The 23,300-nt window shown below is 38.3% G+C and overlaps 1 protein-coding gene across 2 annotated transcripts in view; it reads right to left on the minus strand.

Moving 5' to 3' along the window:
* Nucleotides 1-16,219: 16,219 nt before the first annotated feature.
* The window catches only part of ARSB (arylsulfatase B), a 65,760-nt gene continuing 58,679 nt past the window's right edge, over nucleotides 16,220-23,300 (minus strand). For both annotated transcript variants that reach the window (XM_052777657.1, XM_052777658.1), the window contains exons 7-8: nucleotides 17,289-17,417; nucleotides 16,220-16,727 (exon numbers count right to left, since the gene is read on the minus strand). In XM_052777657.1, the coding sequence (XP_052633617.1) occupies nucleotides 16,462-16,727; nucleotides 17,289-17,417 (395 nt within the window). In that variant the 3' untranslated portion in view covers nucleotides 16,220-16,461. The remainder of the gene's footprint in view (nucleotides 16,728-17,288; nucleotides 17,418-23,300) is intronic.

Here is a 23,300-nt window from a genome sequence, read left to right on the forward strand (position 1 = left end):
TTTGTTTGATATGGTATCTCTTTATTGACTTTAAAAGAACATGAAAATCAGCCTCAATATAAATAGATGAGATGTAAATAGGAGCTTTTGCTGGTCTAGAGGTCAAGGATTCTGGACCACAGGCTGCTAAACTTTTTTAGGGATCCAGCCGTATGCTAAAATACATATTTCTCACTACCCTTGGCTTTCCTTTAAAATAAAGATAGGCATTTTCGTAACACTTCCTTTCACCTTTTTGCTTATTTACCCTTCAGGTGCGTACCTGTCTATGTTAGCATGGGAGATCCGTTGGGATTTTTTAACTGAGGCTTCTTCTTGCCACATTATAAAACCTCAATATTTGAATCCTTGTCTTAAAATAGGTTGATGGCTCTCATGGAAAAAAGCCTGCTTTTTCACAGCTCTTAAAATTGTCTACACTGTAAACACTACTGCACCACCTCACTACAAGGAATGTAAATGTCTTTTTGAGGCCATTTGTTTGAATTTGTGTCTGTTCACTAGTAACCCTGTTGTCATGGTTTAAGCACAGCCAGGAACTAGGCACCACGCAGCTGTTCACTCACTGCACCCCACTCCCAGTCGGATGGGGAGGAGAATCTGAAAAAGAAAGTAAAATTTGTGGGTTGAGATAAGAACAATTTAATAACTAATGTAAAATAAAATGTAATACTAACAATAATAATAATAAAATATAATAATAGGAATATAATCTAAATAAATAAAACAAAACAAAACAAAAAACCCCAAGAAAAGGCACGTGATGCACAGTGCAATTGCTCACCACCCGCTGACCAATGCCTGAGCAGTGATCGGCCCCTCCCAGCCAACTACCGTCCAGTTTCTATACTGAATATCCCTCTGGCTAGTTCGGGTCAACTGTCCTGGCTGTGTTCCCTCACAGCTTCTTGTACACCTGCTTGCTGGCAGAGCATGGGAAACTGAAAAATCCTTACCTTAGGATAAGTGCTACTTAACAACTAAAACATCAGTGTGTTATCAACATTATTCTCACACTACATCCAAAACACACTGTACCAGCTACTAAGAAGAAAATTAACTTTGCCCTAGTTGAAATGAGGACACCTGTCTTCTGATAAGTCAATTCCCTCATCTCTGTGAAATAATCAGATAATCTTATTCCCATTTTATGGTCAGTTCTGACTGCAGGATATAACTATTTTCTGCAATAGCTATCCTTGTTAAAAACAGTTAATTCATGATCTCTTGGATCACACACTTACAAGCACTAAAATAGCCTTTTATTGGTCAAAGATTCTCTCACGTGCTGAGTGTTGGCAAGTCACGCTGCATCTTTAACTATTTTGTGTGTAAGTAGAAAACTTTAAATTGGATTTTTCTGTTTTTCATCTCCGTAAGAATTAAATTAGCTTTCCAAGAAGTGATGAATGATCTACATTAAACCACAAATGAAAATGCCTAGCTGGAGATAATATTAATGAAACACTACAGTGATTAGTCCTAGAAATCTGTACTTTCATTATTTGAACAGATAAGATGGAATCAAAATAATAGCTTGGAAACCCAGTACTTCCATTTAGCTGCAGATGGTACTGATATTGCAAGGACACTGTAATTATTGAGAATAATATAGAAAAAGAAAAAAGAAATGAGAATTAAAATACCACAACTGATTAAAAGTAAACATCATTAATGATGATGACTGTGGGGCTAATAAACTCAAAAGGAAAGAGAAAAGAAGAAACTAATTACAGAGAAAAATAAGGCATATATTGACCAAGAGTAAGTTGCATAGTCATTAGTGCATGTTTTTCCCGCAGTACCAAAGCATCCATAAAGAGCTGTAGTGAATAAAGAAAATTCTGACATGCAAAGCCAAAGTAATAGAAATTGCAGTTTCATTGTATAATGATCTTACCTAGCTATTACCTACACCTTAGGGCATGGCATCATAGCCCAATTCAATAATTATACAGTACATCAGCTGTAGCTCACAAAATAATAGCATGCTGGCCACCACACACTAATAAACCTGGCTAACTATCCCACTGAAACATTTAAAATACATGTTTTCACTAGGTGAGTTAGTTTTAACAAAATGGGAAATTTCAGCTAGTACTTTCCAGCCTTTTCTTATTTGGTAGTTGGGGGATGGTTACACCAGAAAGTGGTAGGCAGATTTGCAAAGTCACTGAATGACAAGTATGCGGAAGTCGTATCTTGACATCAAAACTAATTCAGTTGATGATCTTTCCTGGGAATCACATTTGGTTACGAGTCGTTGAGACAGCACTTGGAGAAATTCCTCAAAAAGAAAATTCTAAGTATAATTTAGTAAACTAAGAAGAATTAGACCTCTTTTTGCTCCAATAAAGGGAAGCATCATGTTTTGTCTGGGAATTCACAGTGTGGCAGGGACATCCTCAGGACGCATGGTCATTCTGAGCACTGCAGGAAGACAGGAGGTGGTACAAGGTCATTAAGAAATGGTTCCATGCAGCAGTTTCAGACCAAGTACTACACACTGAAAATTAGGATAAAAGCCACTATTAGTATACAGAATATATGCTCTGGCTTTGGAAGAGCAAACAAAGAAAACCAGCCTTGTATGGCAAAAGTGCACATGGTTTCCCAATGATGTAACAGCAGCAAAATTAACAAAACCCTAAGCTAAGTGTACAGCAGAAGCATTTATGGATGTCCTCTACTCACTGTGTGTATGCCAGTCTTGTGGACTCACATTTCTGGAACAGTCACCATTTCTAACAAGTTAGATTCTTGTGGTTTTGGCTATCTGATTTCAATTGACATCTGACTTGGAGCCAAATCATGGTCTTTCCGTAACTGATTGTAGGCCAAGTGGACTTTAGGAAGCCCAGATAGAGTATATGCAGTAAAACAAATAAGGGTCCTATTCCTCTCTCGTCTTTCAAATTAATTAAAGAACTATAATGCCCCTCAACACCCTTTAGTGCTATTATAATCAGAATAAATTAACAAACAGTAAACAGCATTTAGTTTTAACAGTCTGGTCATGGAAAATAAAATCCAATGAATAAATATTTTGCAGATTATAGGTCTACTAGAGTATTTGAATGACAGGCATCTTCCATTTTTCTTATGTAAATACAGAGAAAGAAGAAATGTAGAGTAACTCATGAGAATAAAAATTAAGATTTTCTCCCTGTACGTGGGGAAACCCTGTTTATTACCAGAGAAATGGACGGTCCGTGCCAGACTTTGAACAAATGATAATCATGGTTGAGGCAGAGATCCAAAAACTGAATAAATATGAGGAGGTTACACATTCAGGCATTGGATGAATCATCTGCAACGTCCTTTGCCCCAAAAATAAGTTTACAATGGAATTATTCTGCACTTTGAAACCGTTAAAGAAAAACAACCATATTACAGTGTTCAGCTAAAATAACTTGTAAACTATTGAATAAGTAAATCAAAGACTCGGGGTAACATGGTTGTACAGTAAGTGGAACTACAATCAGCATCTTTATATTGCTTTATTTTTCTCTTAATGTTCAAACTAATAAAAATGGAAGATGTCTTTTTTAGCCCATTAGTACACCATTAAAATTCAGCTTCACTGATTATAATTCACCATCTATTTTTTTCTCCAGTAATTTTATTTTAGCTATGTAATTAGGATTTCCTGTTGGCTTTTCCGTTCAGTTTTTCTGATTACAGTCTTTCTTTGTTTAAATACAGCAGGCATTTATCTCTCTAACATCTTCCAGAACAGTACCCCAAAAAATCCTATCAGAGACAGCAAAGAATGCATAAATGAGTGACCCTTAAACTCATAAGTCAATAGAGAAAGTTGATATAATCCACCCTCAACAACAACAGCACATTCTGTCAACTCAGCTAAAGTTGCCAATATAATCACATTTGCGATAGAGATACAATTACGGCTAGAAGATTCCCACAGCCCTGCCAGATTCCTCAAGGGAATTAGCACTTGTCTGATTGCAGTACACAACAAAGACATTGTTAAAAAATCAGTGTATCAATCAGGAGGAATTTGGAGACTTTGAAGTTTAAAAAAATAAAACAACAGTGTAGGAAAAAGAAGCAGTTACAACAGTTAGGGGCAGTTATGTTCATCTGATTTAGTTAAATGACACACTCTGATGAGAGTTTTATTCTTAATTTGTCAGCAACAAACTTAGAAATAACTTTAAAAAATATTCATTAATTAATATCAACAGTTATTTGAAAGTACTTCAGCTTTATGTGATCCTTTCCCAAAAGCAAAATATAAAGGAACATTAATCACCATTAACCATGAGGTTACATTAACTCAGGCTCCTAATTAACAGAATGCAGAGCCCGAGACTGCATTTCCCTACACTATTGCCAGTGTTCCCTTCTCCCAGCAGCTGATTTCAGAAGGTGGTGTAGAAAGTCTAAGGTGGTGGACCTATTAAGAACAGGGTGTAGTAATTGCCAATACATCCTCTTCTTAATCCCTCTCTGCTTTATAGGCAATACATAAATTTCAGCTGTATAACACACACTGATAAGAGTGACAATGAACAATACCCACATCATTTCCTATGAGCATAAAGTCATTGTCCTGGAATGTACTGTTGCGACCTCCTTATAATAAACATACAGAAATGTGCAGGCTTCTATTTTGCTGACTTAGGTGAATAGTTTCTGTCACTGTTTGGGTACGGATCCAAGCTAAATGTCATATACCAAAGGTGTCAACTATAGGGATGTACTGAAACTCAAGGTGTAAGAATTCACCAAAACCTTGCTATGATTTCCCAAGAAATTTGTACTAGCTGCAGGAGTGGACTTCTCAGAACTTCTTGTGCAAGTCCAGCAAATATCACAGTTTTAAGAAATGTTCCAAAAATCAATATCTATTCAAAAGCATCTCTAACAGATTAGTCACAGAAGTGACTAAGGATGCATAAATTCAATAAATGCAGATAAAGTGCAGCACATACATTGAAAGCACAGAGAACAGCAAGCAGAGATTTCCTAATATTGCTCTCCTTACTACCTTTGTTCCTACTACAAACAAATCTTACGGAAGTTTACACAGTTCCAACTGAGTTTGCAGCTCATGCCATGCTTGATAAGTCTTTCATTGCAAATAATCTGATTTTTTTCAAAGAGCACTGAGGTCTTCCAGTGAAGTCAGAGGGCATGCTGACACCAGCGTGAACTTGAACAAATCTTAAATGAGAACAAGCAGCCAAAGCAACTGGATAACTTTCTTAGTCCAGAGTCCACGGGCTTTGCAATGATCATTTAAAAAATATATATGCATCAGTCATAGCACCACAGAAAGATGAATAAATAGAAATGATAGCAGCAAGTAAAACTGTATGGTGAACTGCTTGCTCTACCCAGTGTGTTACAACCATGTTCTACAACCGATGCAGCCAGTGGTCATCAGATGAGCAGGCTTATGCACTGTCAGGACAGAAGTGTGCTTGGATAGACATACTGTGCTCACAAAAAAATTGTCTGTTTTTAAATTGTATAGCTGGCCTTAACCATCACCATGTCATCGGCAGAGAAATAACAAGTCTGTCAGAAAGAAATTACAGACTGACTAGAGTTGAGTTACTCACTCTGAGCATGAAAAGATCCAATTGTTACTGTGACATAAATATGCAGAAGCATGCCACTGCCACATGCATGCTAGAGACCAGAAATAAAAAAAGTAGAAAAAAGGGACTAATATCTTTCTAATAACTGCATAGTACTTATTGATAAAAACTAGCATAGCTCATTTGGCTACAGTAGAGCTATATCAGCCTCAAAACATGAAGATTTTGGCTCTTCTATGACTCTTATTGTTCCTCAAGAGTTTGGAACAATAGGCCTGAAATCAAAGAAACACAAAAGCATGAATTCTCAGCGAAACATCCATAACTAGATGATGTGATGAGAGCTGGAACTGACAAGAGAAAGGCCAGGTCATGCAGCTTGCAGTTTGTACATGCCAACAAATCATTAAAGGTGTGTGGGGATTTGCAAATGCTACATGATTTGAAAATCTGTTCTGCCTTTAATTTTTTGGTTTACTGCCTTTGAGATGAGAGGAATGAAGAGTGTCAGATTACAAAGTTGAATTCCTACTGCTGACCAGAAAACATTGGATTTCCTTGTTCGGACCCTAAGGGAAAGAACAGTCACCACTGTTAGGGCTTTTTGGAACTCAATTTCTAACCAGTAATGTAAAGCTAAATGTGGGCCTGTTTTAGAACTATAGAGATCTACCCAATTTAGTGGGCTCTCTGTCTGTATGGGCTTTATTATGGGTCTACCAAAAGCAAATTCTATCCTAAACATATTTTTTCTTTCTAGAGTTTATAGCTATCATTTGATCTTTATGAAAAAACTTCTTTCATTTCCAGGTTTGTGAGCAGAAGGATGAGGAAATGGAGATTATAACATTTTCAAGGCAGTAAATTTTGTTAATGATGGTTCCTAGTATTAGCAGGTCTGTTTTGAAACTAAAGTTCTCTGAATAAATATATGTTTGATATCTTTCTCTGGAGTCATATCTAGCTAACCCTTATTTTAAAGATAAACACACAATGAAAAAAATAAAATAACATTAAACAAGAATAGAGTGTTTGTAATATGCATAGATTTAAAAACTGGGAGAGTTATTAACTGAGAGAGTAATTTCTCTTCTTTCACCAGTGACATAGGATAACAATTGTCAGCACATCACATCTTCAGATTACTGTTCAAAATAACCCCATGATTCCACAATAAATATCTTTATGAGTGAACAAGAATCAAAGAGTTTTCCCTGAACTGAGAACATGATTCCAGTTTATATTATAAGCGGGAATCTTTAATTCTGCTCTACAACTGGACTGGGCCAGTTCATAAAATAAGCTGGAACCATGACTGCACTTGGGTTGAGTAACTGATATCCAGTTTTTCCAAAAGGCACCATTTTTGGCACAGCCCTGTCTCTATTTCTCACAATATCCTCTCCTCTCCCTCTTGTCATATGGGCAACTAAAACACAATTAATTAATTAATCATTAATTAATTCAGAATCTTCTGAGAGCAACTCATGGGCAAAGATCTTTCATGAACACTGCATTTACTTGAAGCTATGGTTTTGAGTGGAATTACTCTGACTTTCGCTTTGATGGTACAGAGGGATCTATGGAGTAATCAGCTCCTAAGACAGCAGTGGAAGGCAACAACACTTTGAGAGCACTGCAGCTGTGTGTGCATTTGGGGCCGAGAGTTACGGAGCTAAACAATGCCAGATCTCTGCTACATCGAGAGTTTTGACGATTATCAGTGTGTTACTGTCACTTACAGCCTGGCTAATGTTTAGGATGAAACCAAGTATTCTTAAAACATTTTCTTTTATTCTAATGCACATCAGTAGTACATTTATGCAAAGCACAATGAAAATAAATTATGGATAAAACCAGCATTTACATATAAAAAGAGGCCATTACTTTATTTGAACATGCCATCAAACAAATGTCATTAAATCATATTAAGTAAAAGAATGGATAGTGGCTGCTATTAAAAAGTCAGCTTTTGCTAGCAGCTCATGATGCTTACAAATAGATTCCTATAGGACATGAGAAGAATGGCTCTTAAATGATGTTGTTATAGCAGGGTCTCAGCATCATCACTGTTTCTGAAAAAATAGATGCTAATGCACTGAGTAATTTCATCTTAGTATTTAGAAACAGAGACCCAAATTGTGAAATTTAGAAGTACAACAATCTTAGATAAAGTAGAAGCTTGCTTTGGTTGGATTTGGGTTTTTGATTGTGTTCATACACATTTTATGTCACAAGTTAAACATAAAATGCGTAATTCATTGAATAGTACAAAAATCCTCAATAGTATTTGTGGGTTAATAATTAGACTTGCCTCTTAACGCTACACTCAGTCTTTACAGCCAGAAACATGCCTTCTTGCAATTTTATTTAACTATAAGTATTGTAAGAAGATGCTCTCCATTTTCTAGTGGTGGAATAATAATTAAAGAAAATTTTGGTTTTAGCTATTTTTTTTACTATACCATGGCCTTTTCTTTATTATAAATACAGAGAAAGGGTGAATTCTAAAAATTTCTCCATGTAAAACAATGTGCATTAAATCCCTGTGTATTGTAGGGAGAAATAATTACCAAAAAATCCTATTGTTAACAAGCAATTGTAACTCAGAGGAATTTCAGACACCTTATACCTGCTGCCTCTAAGAGACAATCTCTCAATCATTCACTTCTGTAAATATTTCTTCAGAGTGGGCTACTTTCTAGGGCAAATATAAACAGAAATGCAATTGTTCTACTCTATTCCCTCCTACATTTTTCAAAATCCAGCTGGAATATTTTCATAAGTCTTCTTTTATATGATAAATGTGCCTGTTTTTTACTCAGCCAAAGGCTGTGCCATTTCAGCTGTTCTGGAATTTTTTTTTTAGGCTGAATTTATGGCAAAAGAAAACTATCAGCAAATTCTTAGCCAGGCTTCTCCACTTTATTAGCCTTGGAGCTTTAGCTAGAAACAGAATAATGGTAATGTATATATTGCTCTTATCCAGTTGTTTAATATACCATGACCATGCTTTCTTCATTGTAGAGTAAAGCCAAAACAGAACTGAAAGGCAGGAAAATTACTTTGTTTCTGCAACGTGTCACTGCTGGGGCAAGGGGGTGTGATCAGACCAGACTCATAGCTATTTTGGGATTATTTCAGACTGTTTTATCAACCAAGTATGACTTGTGGAACAGAATATTTGAAAACAAAGCAAAGGCAACAAGAATTAAAGGGAAAATTCAGTGTATCTATAAAGGCCACCTACAGGGCAGCAGTGTTTGCATGGTTCTTGGGATGGCAGTTATGATTTTCACAGCCTTTTAAAAAGGCTCCTCTTACCACTAATACACACGGCAGACTGGAAAAAATGATGATCCTCCAGAAATTTACTGTTCTCAGGGATAACCCCACACTGGTGAGCAACATCGAGAAAACAGTTTGGAGTCACAGAACTGCCATGACTGTATCTAGAGAGGAAAAAAAAAAGGGTATTTGTTACAGTGAGTTAAATAGAGTAAAGCTGGAACTGAGAGTATGTCTGCTAGAAGTGAAGTCAAACCTCTGACTTAATGCTCTCAACATTCATCTTCTCATTGTCCAGAGACACCCATTAAACTTTTTTTCCCATTGAGGCAGGATAAATGTAATTGTAACTTAAGGGCTCAGATGTCCTTGAATAAGTCATTTCAGAGCTTTCTATCCAATAAAAATTGATGACTCCTACTTCATGAGTGTGCTGGGAGAATGTACACAATGAAGAAAGGCTCCAACATCCCTGGTTAATAGGGCCATCAAGTGATGTTCCCGGCAGAACTGCAGATCCCATGAAATGATCTGGGCAGGCCACAGATGTCCTGATCAAAGTTTTCCATTCATTACCATGGGCTCTATGCCCAAAACTACTCAACAAGCATTGCCGAATACTGAACACAGCTTACTTTGTTTGTACGTGTATTCACTGCATTCTAACTCCTTGTTTGCTTGAAGAAATCACAAGAATGCATGGCATAAAGCAAGACAGAGCTCTTTTATTTTTATCACTGTCCTGAATGCCAGAATCTGGCAGCCCAGAACTGTGGCTTTGGTGTAGTACCTTGTTGTGGCTTTTGAAGACTCGTCCAAATAAGCACTGCATTCCTTAGATCCAAATCTAGCGATTCTGACTGTACTTTTTTCTAACTATAGTCCTGCAGACAAAATATAGCTGCCTTTGTTGCTATTGAGTTTAGCCAGAATTAGGAGATCAACATCCGATAGCTGCTTTGATGATGGCAGCCGGTAGTCACTTTTTTGATACTTGGCAGCAGATATATCACCAATCTTTCCAATATCTCTCCACTCCACCCTGCAAAAATAACACTCTCAGGAGGGAACACTAACGCAACAAGAACTTAATGCATCATCCTCTTTGCCGCTGCTAACCACAGTATGCAATTGTCACAAGGGCTGTCGCTGAACCCATCCATGGTTGGATGGCTGACTCACTCTGCCTGATCTGTGCCAAAATGTTTTTACTGTTACTTGCAGCAGTTCTGCTCAATGTAGATGAGCTCATACACGCATTGTACGGCACCGGAAGAAGACATGTGAGAGCACTGGAATCAGAAAATGCAGCTTGGGACCCCAGAGAACTCTCTACACCATGTATTGAGCCAGGATCTTCCCATATAACAACCCAACTTGAAACTGAATCAAAACCACTGCCTGCAGCTGACAAAGACAGTATGCTGAAAGAGTTAAAACACTCAGCTGGAAACCTGCTGGCAAAAAATTTGCTCAAACTTAGAATTGGTGGGGTTTTTTCCCCTTCTCTTAGCAAAAGCACTAGTTTCCTCATTACCTTGGCTTATTTATAGCTAGAGAGACGTGAAACCTATGGGTCCACTTAGGGTGGGGCTGCAAAGGGGTTGCCAAGGGAAGGGCTGGGCTGTAGAAAGGGTCCTCTGACCCCTCCATCACGTCAGAGATAAGGTTAATGTTACGAAAGACATAGCCTCGGGGTCCAGCTGGAGGGGAGCCTGTGGTGGGCTGCCAAAGGAGCAGGTAGGCATGAAAATGAATTCTCCCTTGACAACTGCTACGTCTTGGAAATGGTTTGGTGTTCCCAGGCTAAGCACAGCCCACACTTATGGTTAGATTCTGTATCACCACGTATTGCTTGACATACATTTTTAATTTGCCAAGTTTTCTTTCATTTAGACTGTTTGACTTCTGTGTTTTGTGATTCACTTGCCTATTTCTCATTTGGGTTTCCCTGGACCTAGGATTACAAACATGGCTACACATACAGACTGCATGTCCTTGTGTGCCAGACTCCATCACACATGCTGTATCAGTGGCTCTGTCACTACGACCCCTTCCATCAGGACTCTTTGGTAAGGGTGGCACAGGTCTAATAGGATTCTCTGTGTAGCCTCAAGCTCATTTACTGCTTCTTAAAGAAAACATGGAAGGACTTTGGGAATATCCCCAGTAGCCTTACTACCATTAAACCACTTTGTCAGTAAGATGAGAGGCAAATTCACAGAGGCCAACAGGGACTGCTAGTGGAGCTTCAAATCCACACAGACTACATGGGTTTAAACTCTGGGTTCTTCTGTTCAGAGATTATGAAGAGGATTAAACTCAGAGTTTCATCCAAGACCCATTTATCAAATTCAGGAAAGTTGGACAAATTATTTTCAGGCTGAATATAGGGCCTTTGACTCAAGAACAGGTCCAGATCTTCTGTTTCGCTTAGAAAATCATCCCTTCCTTGTTTCTGTCCATCTTCTTGTAAATAAGCAATGCAAAATGAGTAGCCAGTGTAAGCATTCTTCCTAAACTTGGTTACTTTTCTGAAGCTTAAATCATTTCTACAATATACAAATGAAGACTTTTGAATTTAAAATCCTCAGATGTTTGCTAGATTAAGAATGAATCTTAACTTGGAAAGGGATGAAATGAAGTTTTATTTAGACAGTTCAGAATGCTTGCATTTTTGAATGTTTCTCAAGTAACCACAAAATATATAAAGAATTCTTTATTTCCCAATTTGAAACAACTGAACAATATACAACTCTTTGCAGATGCCAACCTAAATGTGTCAGCCAGATGGGTTTTTTCCCTAACCCATTTCAATTAAAATATTTTATGAAGGACCACCCATGGAAAATAATTAGGAAGTAAAATAAATAATTATGTGTACTGTAGCTGAGAAAATAATGAATCCTTGGATATTAAAATATAACAAGAGGAAATAGAGGGTGAATTTGATACCTATAGAAGACAATGACATGCCACAGTCTCTTCCTAGTAGGTGAATTATATGAACTAGAATATCAACAAGATATTAAAGTGGAGATTATAGAACACAGAGAAAAGAGAACATAAAAGCTCTTTTACCTCTGAAATTAAAATTAGACATTCCTTAATCTTTTCTAACTTTAGCCAAGGAGCTGACATTGATGGGAGACTCAAACACATTAATTACTTGAGCTTTTACAAGTTAGCTGATGTTTCTTTCTTTTCCATGAAATTGGATATCAGCATAAAAAGAACAGTACCTGTATTAAAAATATCATTAACAAAAGTTCCCACTTTTGTGGGTAAGCCAACACCTTTCCTCATGTAATATGAGTGCTGAATGCTAACAGACAGACAGGAATGTACAGCAGGAATTCGCCCCGCCCCCGAGTCCAGTCCCTTGTTATTGTGGCAACCACATCCTGTAATTGCTACTATAAACTAAAATGTTATATGTGGGTATTGACTGAGAAAAGTTAGATTTCTAGTCTTACGTGTCTGCTTGTGTAGACAGAGTACTAAATAAATATGTGCTATGAAAAAACCAGCCAACTCTTTCAAGAGTGAGAATAATGTAAATTCATTGGATCTACTTGCCTTATATACTGGTGGATGGCTGTCAACTTCTCCATCTGCATTTTGATTGCAAGAATAAATTAATCAACACAGTCTGAACAAACGAGGAATGGAGTACTAAACAGATGGAACCTCTGATATTTGGATGATTTATTTCAAAAAGGCATTCGAAGGCCAACCTGTATCATTAATGCATAACATACATAAATAGTAAATCTAGAAGTTGCACAAGGTGGTTTGACAGCTTATTCTTTCAGAATCCCATATTCCAAACCATATTACTATACGCTACAGAAAATTAGGATATGAAACTTAAAGTTGCAGTAAACAGATAAGTTATAAACTAGCATAAATCATTATATTGGTATAAAATAAAGAAATTGCAATAGTTAGGGAAGGGAACTGCAATAAAGGTTTTTCTAGAGCTACTAAAGGAAGATGTGAGCTTTGTTGAGGTGATGCAATAGCTTGTAAAAAGGTTTTGTTGCTTACATTTTCCATCCCTTGGTGTGGTCAGCAAGTAACAGAGCCTGAGCCTCAGTTATCATAAAGAGTCTTCAAAAACTCAAAAGTGAAATGCTGCTGTGCTCTGAAGCCAAGATTGTCACGGTCCATTTGGATCTCTCAAATTTACAGGACAACATACTCTGTAAATTATTTTGTGAGTTCATTAGGAAAGAAAACAAACATACACACCAAACAAGGGCTCAATGCCCTTCATATAGACTAGTCTAACACGTGAATTCACTAATTCATCCTTTAATTCATGAGGTTTCTAACTCACAAGTTGTCTAATTTGTAACTTGTAACTCAAGCAAAATACTTACCTAGCCAATGATGAGCGTGCTTGCCCTTTCTCCTCCGTCACACTGCAGGAATCCCCTGTACCACACTGCGAAGCACAAAAGCCTGAGCAGTCTGGCTGCTGTTGATTACGCTTCAAAGGCCTTTTGAGTAAGGTGATGTATTTATACCTTCCAGCTTGGAAGTTTGGTCTATACCATTTCCATAAGTTAGTGGATTCTGAAGGAACTGCCAGACAATCAATAGCAAGGATTACAGCTGAGGGAGCCTGCAAGCTGCAGGTGATAACGGCTGTGTAATGACCTATAGGCCTTCCTGTGGACTGCCTACATGTTGCTCTCACTTTGACTTAACAGCGCTGCTCCCAACAGACATCGGGCCTTTATATGAGCTGTGTTAGCTAAAATCTGAGCAGGAGTTGAATGAACAGTCACACATGATAGAAAGAAAAGCTTACATGTGTTTTGTGAAATGGAAGGAGATGTGATCAGGTATCAGTTTGGAGACTACCTTTGCAGAACATATTAATTCGATATTTTAAAGATATTGGTTAATATGAAAGGTGCTAAATGTAGTATAGTAAGAGTTTCTGTCACAGCATATGTATTTTACCAGTGAAAATTCAAATTACCTCGAAGCAGGTCACAAACAAACAGATGATTCTTCGCACAGTGTCTAGTTAGGCTGTGGAAACATGCAATTGTGTGAATACCAACAGTTTAGAAGGTATTGTAAGGCTGTGCACTATGCCAAAGGACCCCAATGGGAAGTTTGTGCAACCTCACGGAAGAGAAAAAAAAATCACTGAAAGCAACTGAACACATAGAAGTTAAATCTCTGAGGCTCTGAGTGATCATTTAGAATATGAGGGACAATCTGAAGAGCTTATCACATATGCTTGCCTTGGTCATATCCTGCTGCAACCATCTGCTTTCACCCACTGATGGATGAATGGAAAAGGATATTGAACTTTGGTCTGAAACAGGGTTCCAGAACATATCCAACCAAACCACAGAGAATATACGTTTGCCCACTATAAGAGAATTATTTCCTCCCAAACTATTTTCCTTCTTTCCCTATCTTCAAGGCTGATGAGACTGAATGAAATAGAATAGGTAAAACACTGAAATAAAGGAGCAGAAGTGACAAAGGAGAGAGAGAGAAACATGAGGCTCTTTGGGAAAAAGACAAACAGCTGAACAGGCTTCTGGAGAGCTTTGGCTTCACTTCCACTTGTACGAAAACATCAAAGGTGGAAAAGGCAAGCTAGATAGAAGACAGTGCAATGGAGAATCAGCTGTATCAGAAAGCAGGAAATTCTGTTAATTTTTATATGCATTTTCAGTTTTCTTAAATTTCACCTTTTCCATGCTTTATCTTTCTATTTTTAAAAATGCACAAATTCTGTCAAGTCTGTCTCTTCACGAATTTGTTTGCTAACAATTAGCACAAGTCTCCTGAGGGAAAACTGGGAAAAGGTGTGAAAAATTTTAATGCAATTTACAGGAGTTGGTCCTGGAGCCAGAAAATAGGCAATAAGATCCCTGCTTTCTGGAGCGGATGACAGCTAGAGCTCTGCAGCCTGAGAACTTGGCTAAGGACACTGAGAAGCAATACAAGAACTCTGGCCAGACTCCAGAGGTTTGAGACATTAAGAAAGCTGGTGGGTTGATCTTGCATCAATTTGATGAGTAACCAAGAAATGTTGCTTGGCCTGGTTTCTTCATGGCTCAGAGCCCACTTCAGGATGAAAACCATCTCTACTATGGTGTAACAAAACAAAATCTGAGAAGAAAGAGTACTCACCAGGCAGGCAATAAAAGTAAGGTTTTGTTGATCACAGATTCACTGAATGATTCATGCAGAAAGGTCCCTTTGGAGGTCACCTCATTGTTCCTCACAACTCCCACCAAAGCAGGGCCAACTTCAAATTCGATCCAACTTCAGGGACAGATCACCTTGCTCAGGGTCTTCTCCAACCATGGACTGAACATCTCCAAGGACAGGGATGCCATAGCCTTGCAGTTCCCATATTTGACTAACCTCATGGTGTGATTTTTTTTTTTTTCTTATGTTGAATTTGAACTCCACATGTTCCCTGTGTGCTTCTCATCTTTGTGCACCTCTGAGAAGAGTCTGCCTTCATCTTCTCTATGCCCTTACATTAGGTAGCTGAAGATAGTAATTTCCCCCTTCTCTTTCTTCTCCACCCTAAACTAACCCATTTCTTTAGCTTCCCCATGATCATCTTCATGGTGCTCCACTGGACTTACTCCAATTTGTCAATACTTTCCTTGTACAGGGAAGCCCCAAATGTGGTGCTATGCTCCAGTGCTGAATAGAGGGGAATAAACACTTCCCCCAAAGTGCTGGCTACATTCCCGCATATATGGACCAACACGTGGTTGGTCTGCTTCACCAACAGAGCACACAGCAACTCTTGTTCTATTTATTGTCCAGCAAGACACCTAGACTTTTTTTCCCAACAAAAATGCTTTCTATCCAGTCATAGCCCAGTGTGTACTCCTGCATAGGGCTATCCCACCCCAAATGCAGGACTCTGCCTTTGTTGAACTTCATGTAGTCTTTGCTCCCCATTTCTTCAGGCTGTCAAGATCCCTCTGCCTGACAGCCCTGCACTCCAGTTGACCACCACTCTCTACTCCAGTTTGATACATTAACAGTGAACAAGGGTTAGGGATTTTCCTGTATTCTGGGAGGTTTGGGGGTTTTTACTGTGGGTGATTTCTGTCTGTTCACTTTTCTGGATGGAGGTGCATGTTAAAGGCAAAAATTATGCTAACTGTTGTATTTTTTTCTTTTCTGTTCTTTACAGATATGTAACAACTTCCAATAGAATTTGTCTTCTAGATAAACACGAACCAAAAATCAGTTTATTTCACAAGATGGATGCATTCTGGATATCCTCGCTGCCATGATTCAAGGAGGGAGGCAATGTTTTACCTTCTGCATTAAAAGCATATTCTGGACAAATAATATTTCACAATAGATTTATAATTTTACCAACATTTCACATAAAATTGTTGGGAAGGAAAGAGTGGGAAAAGACTGAAATAAGATCCCCAACATATTTTAAGTGTAAGAAATACTGAATTACTCAAGGAATGAGCTCACAATTAGCAATAGTTTAATAAACAAGGTAAGAAATATGTGACTAGGACCCTGAGTCCATAAACCAGACTCCACTACAGGATTGTTTTGCAGGATGCAGTGCTGTGCACTATGCCCAAGGACCCCAAGCTCCAGTTGCTGCTGGATCACAGTTGGGATCCTCATCAGGGTAAAACACGGGCACTGAATGTTTATAATAATACTGAAGCCGTGACAGCAGTTTTTCTACCACATGAGGATATTTTTCAGACAAATCATTTTTTTCTTCAGGATCATGAACAATATCAAATAGCCAGAGTCTCTTTGTTGGTGGATCAGATGATTGAATCTCTGACTCACTGAACAAAGATGGTGGAGGGAACCAATGACTGCAGCCTGCAGAAACAGGAATAGTCCAAGGGTTAATTCTCAGACACAGAGCAGCAGTGTGGAAACAAAGAGTTATACTGTAATGGACAAATTCACTAGGTCCCTTGACAAGCCACTGGCCAGTGACTGTTGCTGCATTCCTTAACTCTAGCCCAGCACCAGAGTCTGTCTAGTCCAGGGCTATCTATATAGGAGTCCTATTTATACAAAAAAGCTGCACCACTGGGATTCAAACTTCCCTGTCACTTAATTTCACATAAATTAATTTCATGGACTTTCTTCTTGGATACAATGATCCTTATGGGTTCCTTTCATCTTGAGATATTCTATGATTCTACGATAGTTTTTCCACTACTGTGAAAGTCATTTGTATACAAAATATTTGCAAAATGAAAGAATATGTTGTTTGAATTTTAGAAGTCCCCCTTCTAGATTTTTGCATGTGATCAAAAACCGGAGAAGTTAGCAAATAACTAAAAGCAATGAAAATACATTAAACAGAATTATACTGTGTTTGGGGTGGGTGGGAGATACAACACACTGTACAAAAAGGAGTTACTTTGTTACCTGGATATCCAGTTAGTAACTTCCATTTTCCACGTCGGATTGCTGCATGCATGGATATATTGAAAAGTGTATCATCCCATGCAGAAGAATTGCTCTGTGGTAAAGATATCCTGTTGTCAATGCCAAGACCTTAATGAAACAGTAAACAAAGTTAGGTACATTGCATATGCATGAAGTAATTTTTAGAATTCTGTTGGAAAACAGAGTGGTATCATCCATTTATTTTTGTGTCTTGGATAAAGAATTTGTTATATATATGTGCAAAGATCTGTGCTATTGATTCACTGGATGTATTTAATGCAGAACTTGAACTGCACCCCAAAAAATTACCAGTGGAAAGTGTCACACCTGAGTCCAGATAACTGGACTCATTTTGTATACAGATATATCTGTGTATCTCATATACCTATATTAAGAATGGTCATGACTGGAATTGCTACGTTTGCTCATACAAGTGCCTGTACCTTTTGCCACTTAGGAATATAGGATTGAAAGATCTCCTGAATCAATGCTATTACTGTTAATTCTCTTAGATCACGCCAGGGACCAAGTCCCAGGTCCTGACTTGTATCCACATGCAGAGAGCTGTCTCTCTGGACTGAGCTGGCTACATTCACACAGATCCATACCTGGCCAGCAAGGTAGAATAATAGAATCATAGAATTGTTTAGGTTGGAAAAGACCTTTAAGATCATCAAGTCCAACCGTCAACCCAACACCACCATGCCCACTAAACCATGTCCTGAGGTGCCTTGTCTAAATGTTTTTTGAACACATCCAGGGATGGTGACTCCACCACTTCCCTGGGCAGCCTGTTCCAATGCCTGACAACTCTTTCAGTAAAGAAATTTTTTCTAATGTCTTCTGTGGCATGACACAGCATGAAGCATGTCTTCATGCTGTCTTTGGTAGAGCTGCATATGTGACGTGACCCCATATCCAGATACTGCAGAAAACTCTAAAGTGTCAACTATATGCAAATTCCCTCTCAAAAGGAAACCTGAAGCTCCTTATAGGAGGGAGCTCAGAAAAAAATTAACATGCGTACAAGGGATGATCAGGAGACCAGCTTTTTGCTGAAACCAGGAGGGAGTCAGACTGACACTCCAGGAACAACCAAGCCATCTTGCATATCAGCTTTCATAAACAAGACAGGAGTTTAAGACATAAAATCTAAGGGCTTTATATTAACTATATCAGCTGATACCTGTTTACAAAAAGACTACCATAAGGCAACTCTATAAGCAGACTAGAAACAAGACATCAGAAGGTGGAGACAAACCAGTGTTGATTTCTAGCATCTTTCAGAAGATGATTTTCAATCAATTTAGGGAATTTGAAGGACTCAGCTGACAGATTTTTGCCACTGAAATGAAAAAGAGAATCCACGAGATGTACAATAATCATGTGAGATCCAATATTAGGAGCAGAACTACAGGTTTTTAAAAAGAGTAAATTCTGTACATCACAGTGGGGCAAATATAGATCTGCTAGAAGTAAGAAACAAAGTTTGGAAATGAAATGGTGGGACACAGTTTCTCTACTTTTTATGAAGGTCTTGCTAAGTTTCTCTTTTACTACTTGGCTTCACACTTTGAATCAGCTTTTCTTTAATAAGCACTTTTTGTGCATACCCAAGTTCCCTGTTTACATCAGACTTGTACAATGTTCCCAGGTAAATAAGGCTATAAAAGGGGACTACTTGTTTAGAGTATGCATACACAGGATGAGGGGCCCTCAGCTCATCTTAGATCAGGAAGCACTGAAGCTGATGGGAAAAAAACCCCCAAACCCCTAGCAGAACAAGGAAAACTTCATAAATACCCCCAGAAGTATCTCTTCTGGAAGATAAATGCCCACAGAGCCATGTGATGTCCACAGCAGATATGAAACAGTTTAAAGATTAATATTCCTTACTCTTCAACATCATTATGCTATGTATTATTCTGTCATAGTGTTTGCTACTGAGAATACTCATCTTTGCCATCTACTTTCTTAAAGAGCACAATGAAAGACATTCAGCAGATCAAAAAACACAACCATGTTTCTTAAACATTACAACTCAAAATTACAATATTAAGGCTTGGTCTAAAGGAAAAACTATGTGTGTCTGCATTTCTGATTTTAAGGTTTAGCATGGAGAATATGCTTCTGATTGCTGAGATACGGTATGTGAAGCCATAGTATTACACAAGATAAATTATTTAAAATACTTCAAATAAACAGTATGAAAGATTGTATTTTTAGATATACTTTGCAAAATATTCTTAGAATGCCATGCATGAGACTTAAAATAAGATTCAAGATGATAAAATAATTTTTAAAAACCCTTATTTGGTCCAGGTAACAAAACCAAAATCCTAAACTAAGAAATGCTTTTACCAGAGCTTGTAGTTGAAGTTGTTTGGTGGAATACTATCTTTCAGCAAAATCTCTTGAAGAGAGAAAGATAAATTCCCTCATGTTGAGCTATTATAAACAGAACTCTGTCAGTTGTGTTAACTCACTCATTGCAAGCACTTGTCTTGTGCCAAAGAAATGTACTGTCTATTATTCAGACAAGTGCATTGCTTCCCAGGCAGTATGGGTCAACTCTTATCAGACTTATCAGCCATGGAAAACAGACTGATGCTTGTTTGAATGCTCTCTACACAGGATATTTACAGGGCTACCAGTTTATTACATTATACAAGCGCCAGATAAGGAACTAAGATAAATAAAAATATTGCTTGATCTGAGTTCTCTTCTTCCCATGATACGACTTTCACCTTAAGTGCGGATATTCCTCCCCCTGCATTTACCCGACTTTCTCGTTCTCTTCAGTCCAGGTGTTAAGTTTCTACCTCTGTCTTCATTCCTCAGCTTCTGATAGTGCAGTTGAAATGCAAAATGCCTGGGCAGTCTTCTCCCTTGCTGTATGAATGTTTCAGGGATCCCTTTTCCAATTCGGCAGACTAAAGAAGTCACATTCTTTTTGTTTCCTTTGCAAGATAAAAAGTTCATTCCCACAGCATCTAAGCAGTTTTTCTCTGCATCTGTTCTAAATCATTGGGGTTTTTTTTCTTCTTTTTTTCCATTATGGTTGACCAGACAGTAACAACAGTCTTGTGGACTAATTCAGCAGTCAGAGGACAGATGCCTTTTATTGATCTGTGCAATCCAGCCTGCCTTCACATGCCTGCATATCCTCCTTATAGACTTATATATAAAAAATGTGATGCTTTTGCTTGTGCAAAGAGGCTAGACATTTTATTTTTCTGCCATCGGATCACCAGTGTATCAGTAGCTAATGAAATACCAAAGCTTTGTTTTCACCTTAAAAGAAAAAACCCACAGCCTTTGCCATGAATTTTCTTATTTTCCAACCCCCCAGGCGTGCGCCCACTGCCTGAGGTATCCAGACAGCTACTACCAAGACTCTTTCTTCTCTGGATCCAAGGGTGGTGATACTTACCTCTCCTTTTCTCTCCTTCTTCTCTCTCTCTCTTATCTCTTCTCTTCTTCCTGTTGTTAGGAATACTTTGCTACATCTGTTAGGTGTCAAGTTTTTTATTTGAAATATCTGCTACGCCAAATTTAGCCACACTTGTGTTATAAGCTGACATTAAATAAAATGTATTTTGAGCATTTAGGAGCCATTGTTATGACTCTTGCCCTGGGATTTGCCAAGTGAAATGGGATATTGAAATTCTCCCTGTCCCTCCTGAGTCATTGTCGTGACTCCCGTGTGCAGCAATGGACTACCTAAAAGATCACCTCCTCCGAGCCCACTGAGTGGGATGGGACACCATGACAAGCTGAATAAGGAACAACTGGTCTTTCCAAATAGGGCATCAAATAAATTATGGTATATTCATAACATATATTCATGTATTTAAAATAAACGAGATATATATACTTCCTTATCACAGACCAAACTCAAGTGTGGAATTCCTTTCCATGGGATGCTGTGGATGCTAGAAGTTTATGCAGGCTGAGTGATAAAAAGGGTTCACAAGGTGGAAGAAAAATCCATCAAGGATTCTTATATCCAAAATCACAACCTAAAGATCAGGAGCTCCATTAGCTGCAGGTTGTGGGGGGCACACAAGAGAAGTGTATTTATGTCCTTGCCCTCATACTCCCTCCTACACAACTGCTACTGTCGGAAACAGAATAATGAGCTAGTCAGACATACACAAGGCTTGTTACCAAATTACTTTCAGTTCAGGACAAGCCAAATATTTTGTTTACAAAAGAAAATGCTATGTCAAAGTAGATTTATGCAACCCCTTTTCTATTAATCTCTGTATGTACTGAACCGAAAGTGTCAAAACTTTCACAAAAGGTAAGTATAGAATCATAGAAAATTTCAAGTTGGAAGGGACCCAAAGATCATCAAGTCCAACTCCCTGCTCCTCGCAGGACAACCTAGCACTAAACCATATGACTAAGAGGATTGTCCAGATGCTCCTTGAACTCCAACAGGCTTAGTGCTATGACCACTTCCCTGGGGAGCCTGTTCCAGCGAGCAACCACCCTCTCACTGAAGAACTCTCCCCTAATGTCCAGTCTGAACTTCCCCTGACGCAGCTTCATGCCATCTCCTTGTGTCCTATCACTGGTCACCAGAAAGAGGAGACCAGCACCTTCCCCTCCACTGCCCCCCCGTGAGGAAGCTGTAGGCTGCGATGGGGTCACCCCTCAGCCTTCTCTCCTCCAAGCTGAGCAAACCAAGTGACCTCAGCTGCTCCTCCTAAGTCTTGCCCTTGAGACTGTTCACCATCTTGGTCACCCTTGTCTGTAAGTATGTATGATTCCGATTCAGGTTTAACTGTAGTTTTACAAATGCATGAACACCATGAGTCATTTCTAGCATACATTCTAGTTTACTTTCAGTGCTATTCTTAAAAGGAGGGGTAGCATAAAGAAACGAGAATATTACTTCATATTAGCAATAGCTTCCAATGCACAGATCAGTCCGTATCAGTGCAGACAAGTCAGTTACCTGCTTAAGGCTGTTTTTTCACTTATACCAGAACATAACTCAAGAGTAAAGTAATAGAAATAATGGATTCACACCAGATTTATACTACTGTGGCTGAGATCAGAATCTGATACCTTCATTATTTCCTGCTTTAGTCATACAATTTTAAATTTAGAAAAAGCCCCTACAATATACAGAAATGTTACAAGATGACAGGTTTTGCCATACTGAAGAAGTTATCTGGTACATTCAATCCAGCAGTGTGTCCCAAGAAGTAATTAATAACTGATGATTCAAAGTAAAACAGAAAACTGCTTACTTTGCCCAGCAATCTGTTCTTTCACTTGACTTTCTAAGCATAGGGAAGATCATAAAAAATGATGCAATGTGCTTAGCCCTGTTTTTTTTCCTCCCAGGCTTTCAAAAAGCTCTTCTGACCTCATTCAGTATCCAATGTGTACTCCTGATTTAATACATCGGTTAGGTTAGGTGAAAAAAACTGACAGGAAAAAACCTGTCTTCCTATGTATTTTTGCATACACTTACAATAGCCTTCTGCTTAACTCATTAGTTCACCTGTCCAACTGGGTAATGATTTCTGGAGGTGGAAAATAGGAAGAAACATTTCTTTGCATTTCTTCTCTGGTGATCAATGTGTATGCTTGAGAATTGACCATCTATTCCTTGGCTCATACAATCCTAGTTACCTATCAGAAAATTACCTAAAATAAAAAAAGGCTAATGTATCTGACCACCATGAAAAAGACAAAAATGCCTGAAAATCCATTTATTTTATGTGTAACTCAAAACCTTTTAAATTCTTCTATTACTGCTGCACACCAAAATAACTTTGTGACCCTTTGATGCCTGCAATGCTACATGGTAATAAAAAAAAGGAGGGTTGATCCAGTTTTACTACATTTTACAGCTTTAGATGTCTTATCAGAAGCTCTCTACTCCTCTTCCTGTGTGGGTCCTATAAATCCAGCTTGTTTATTTCTCTAAGTCTTATGATGTTCACTGATATTCTCTGCAATGTTTAGTAT

The sequence above is a fragment of the Harpia harpyja genome, chromosome Z, assembly GCF_026419915.1.
Source record: "Harpia harpyja isolate bHarHar1 chromosome Z, bHarHar1 primary haplotype, whole genome shotgun sequence".
In the NCBI taxonomy this organism is placed as follows: domain Eukaryota; kingdom Metazoa; phylum Chordata; class Aves; order Accipitriformes; family Accipitridae; genus Harpia; species Harpia harpyja.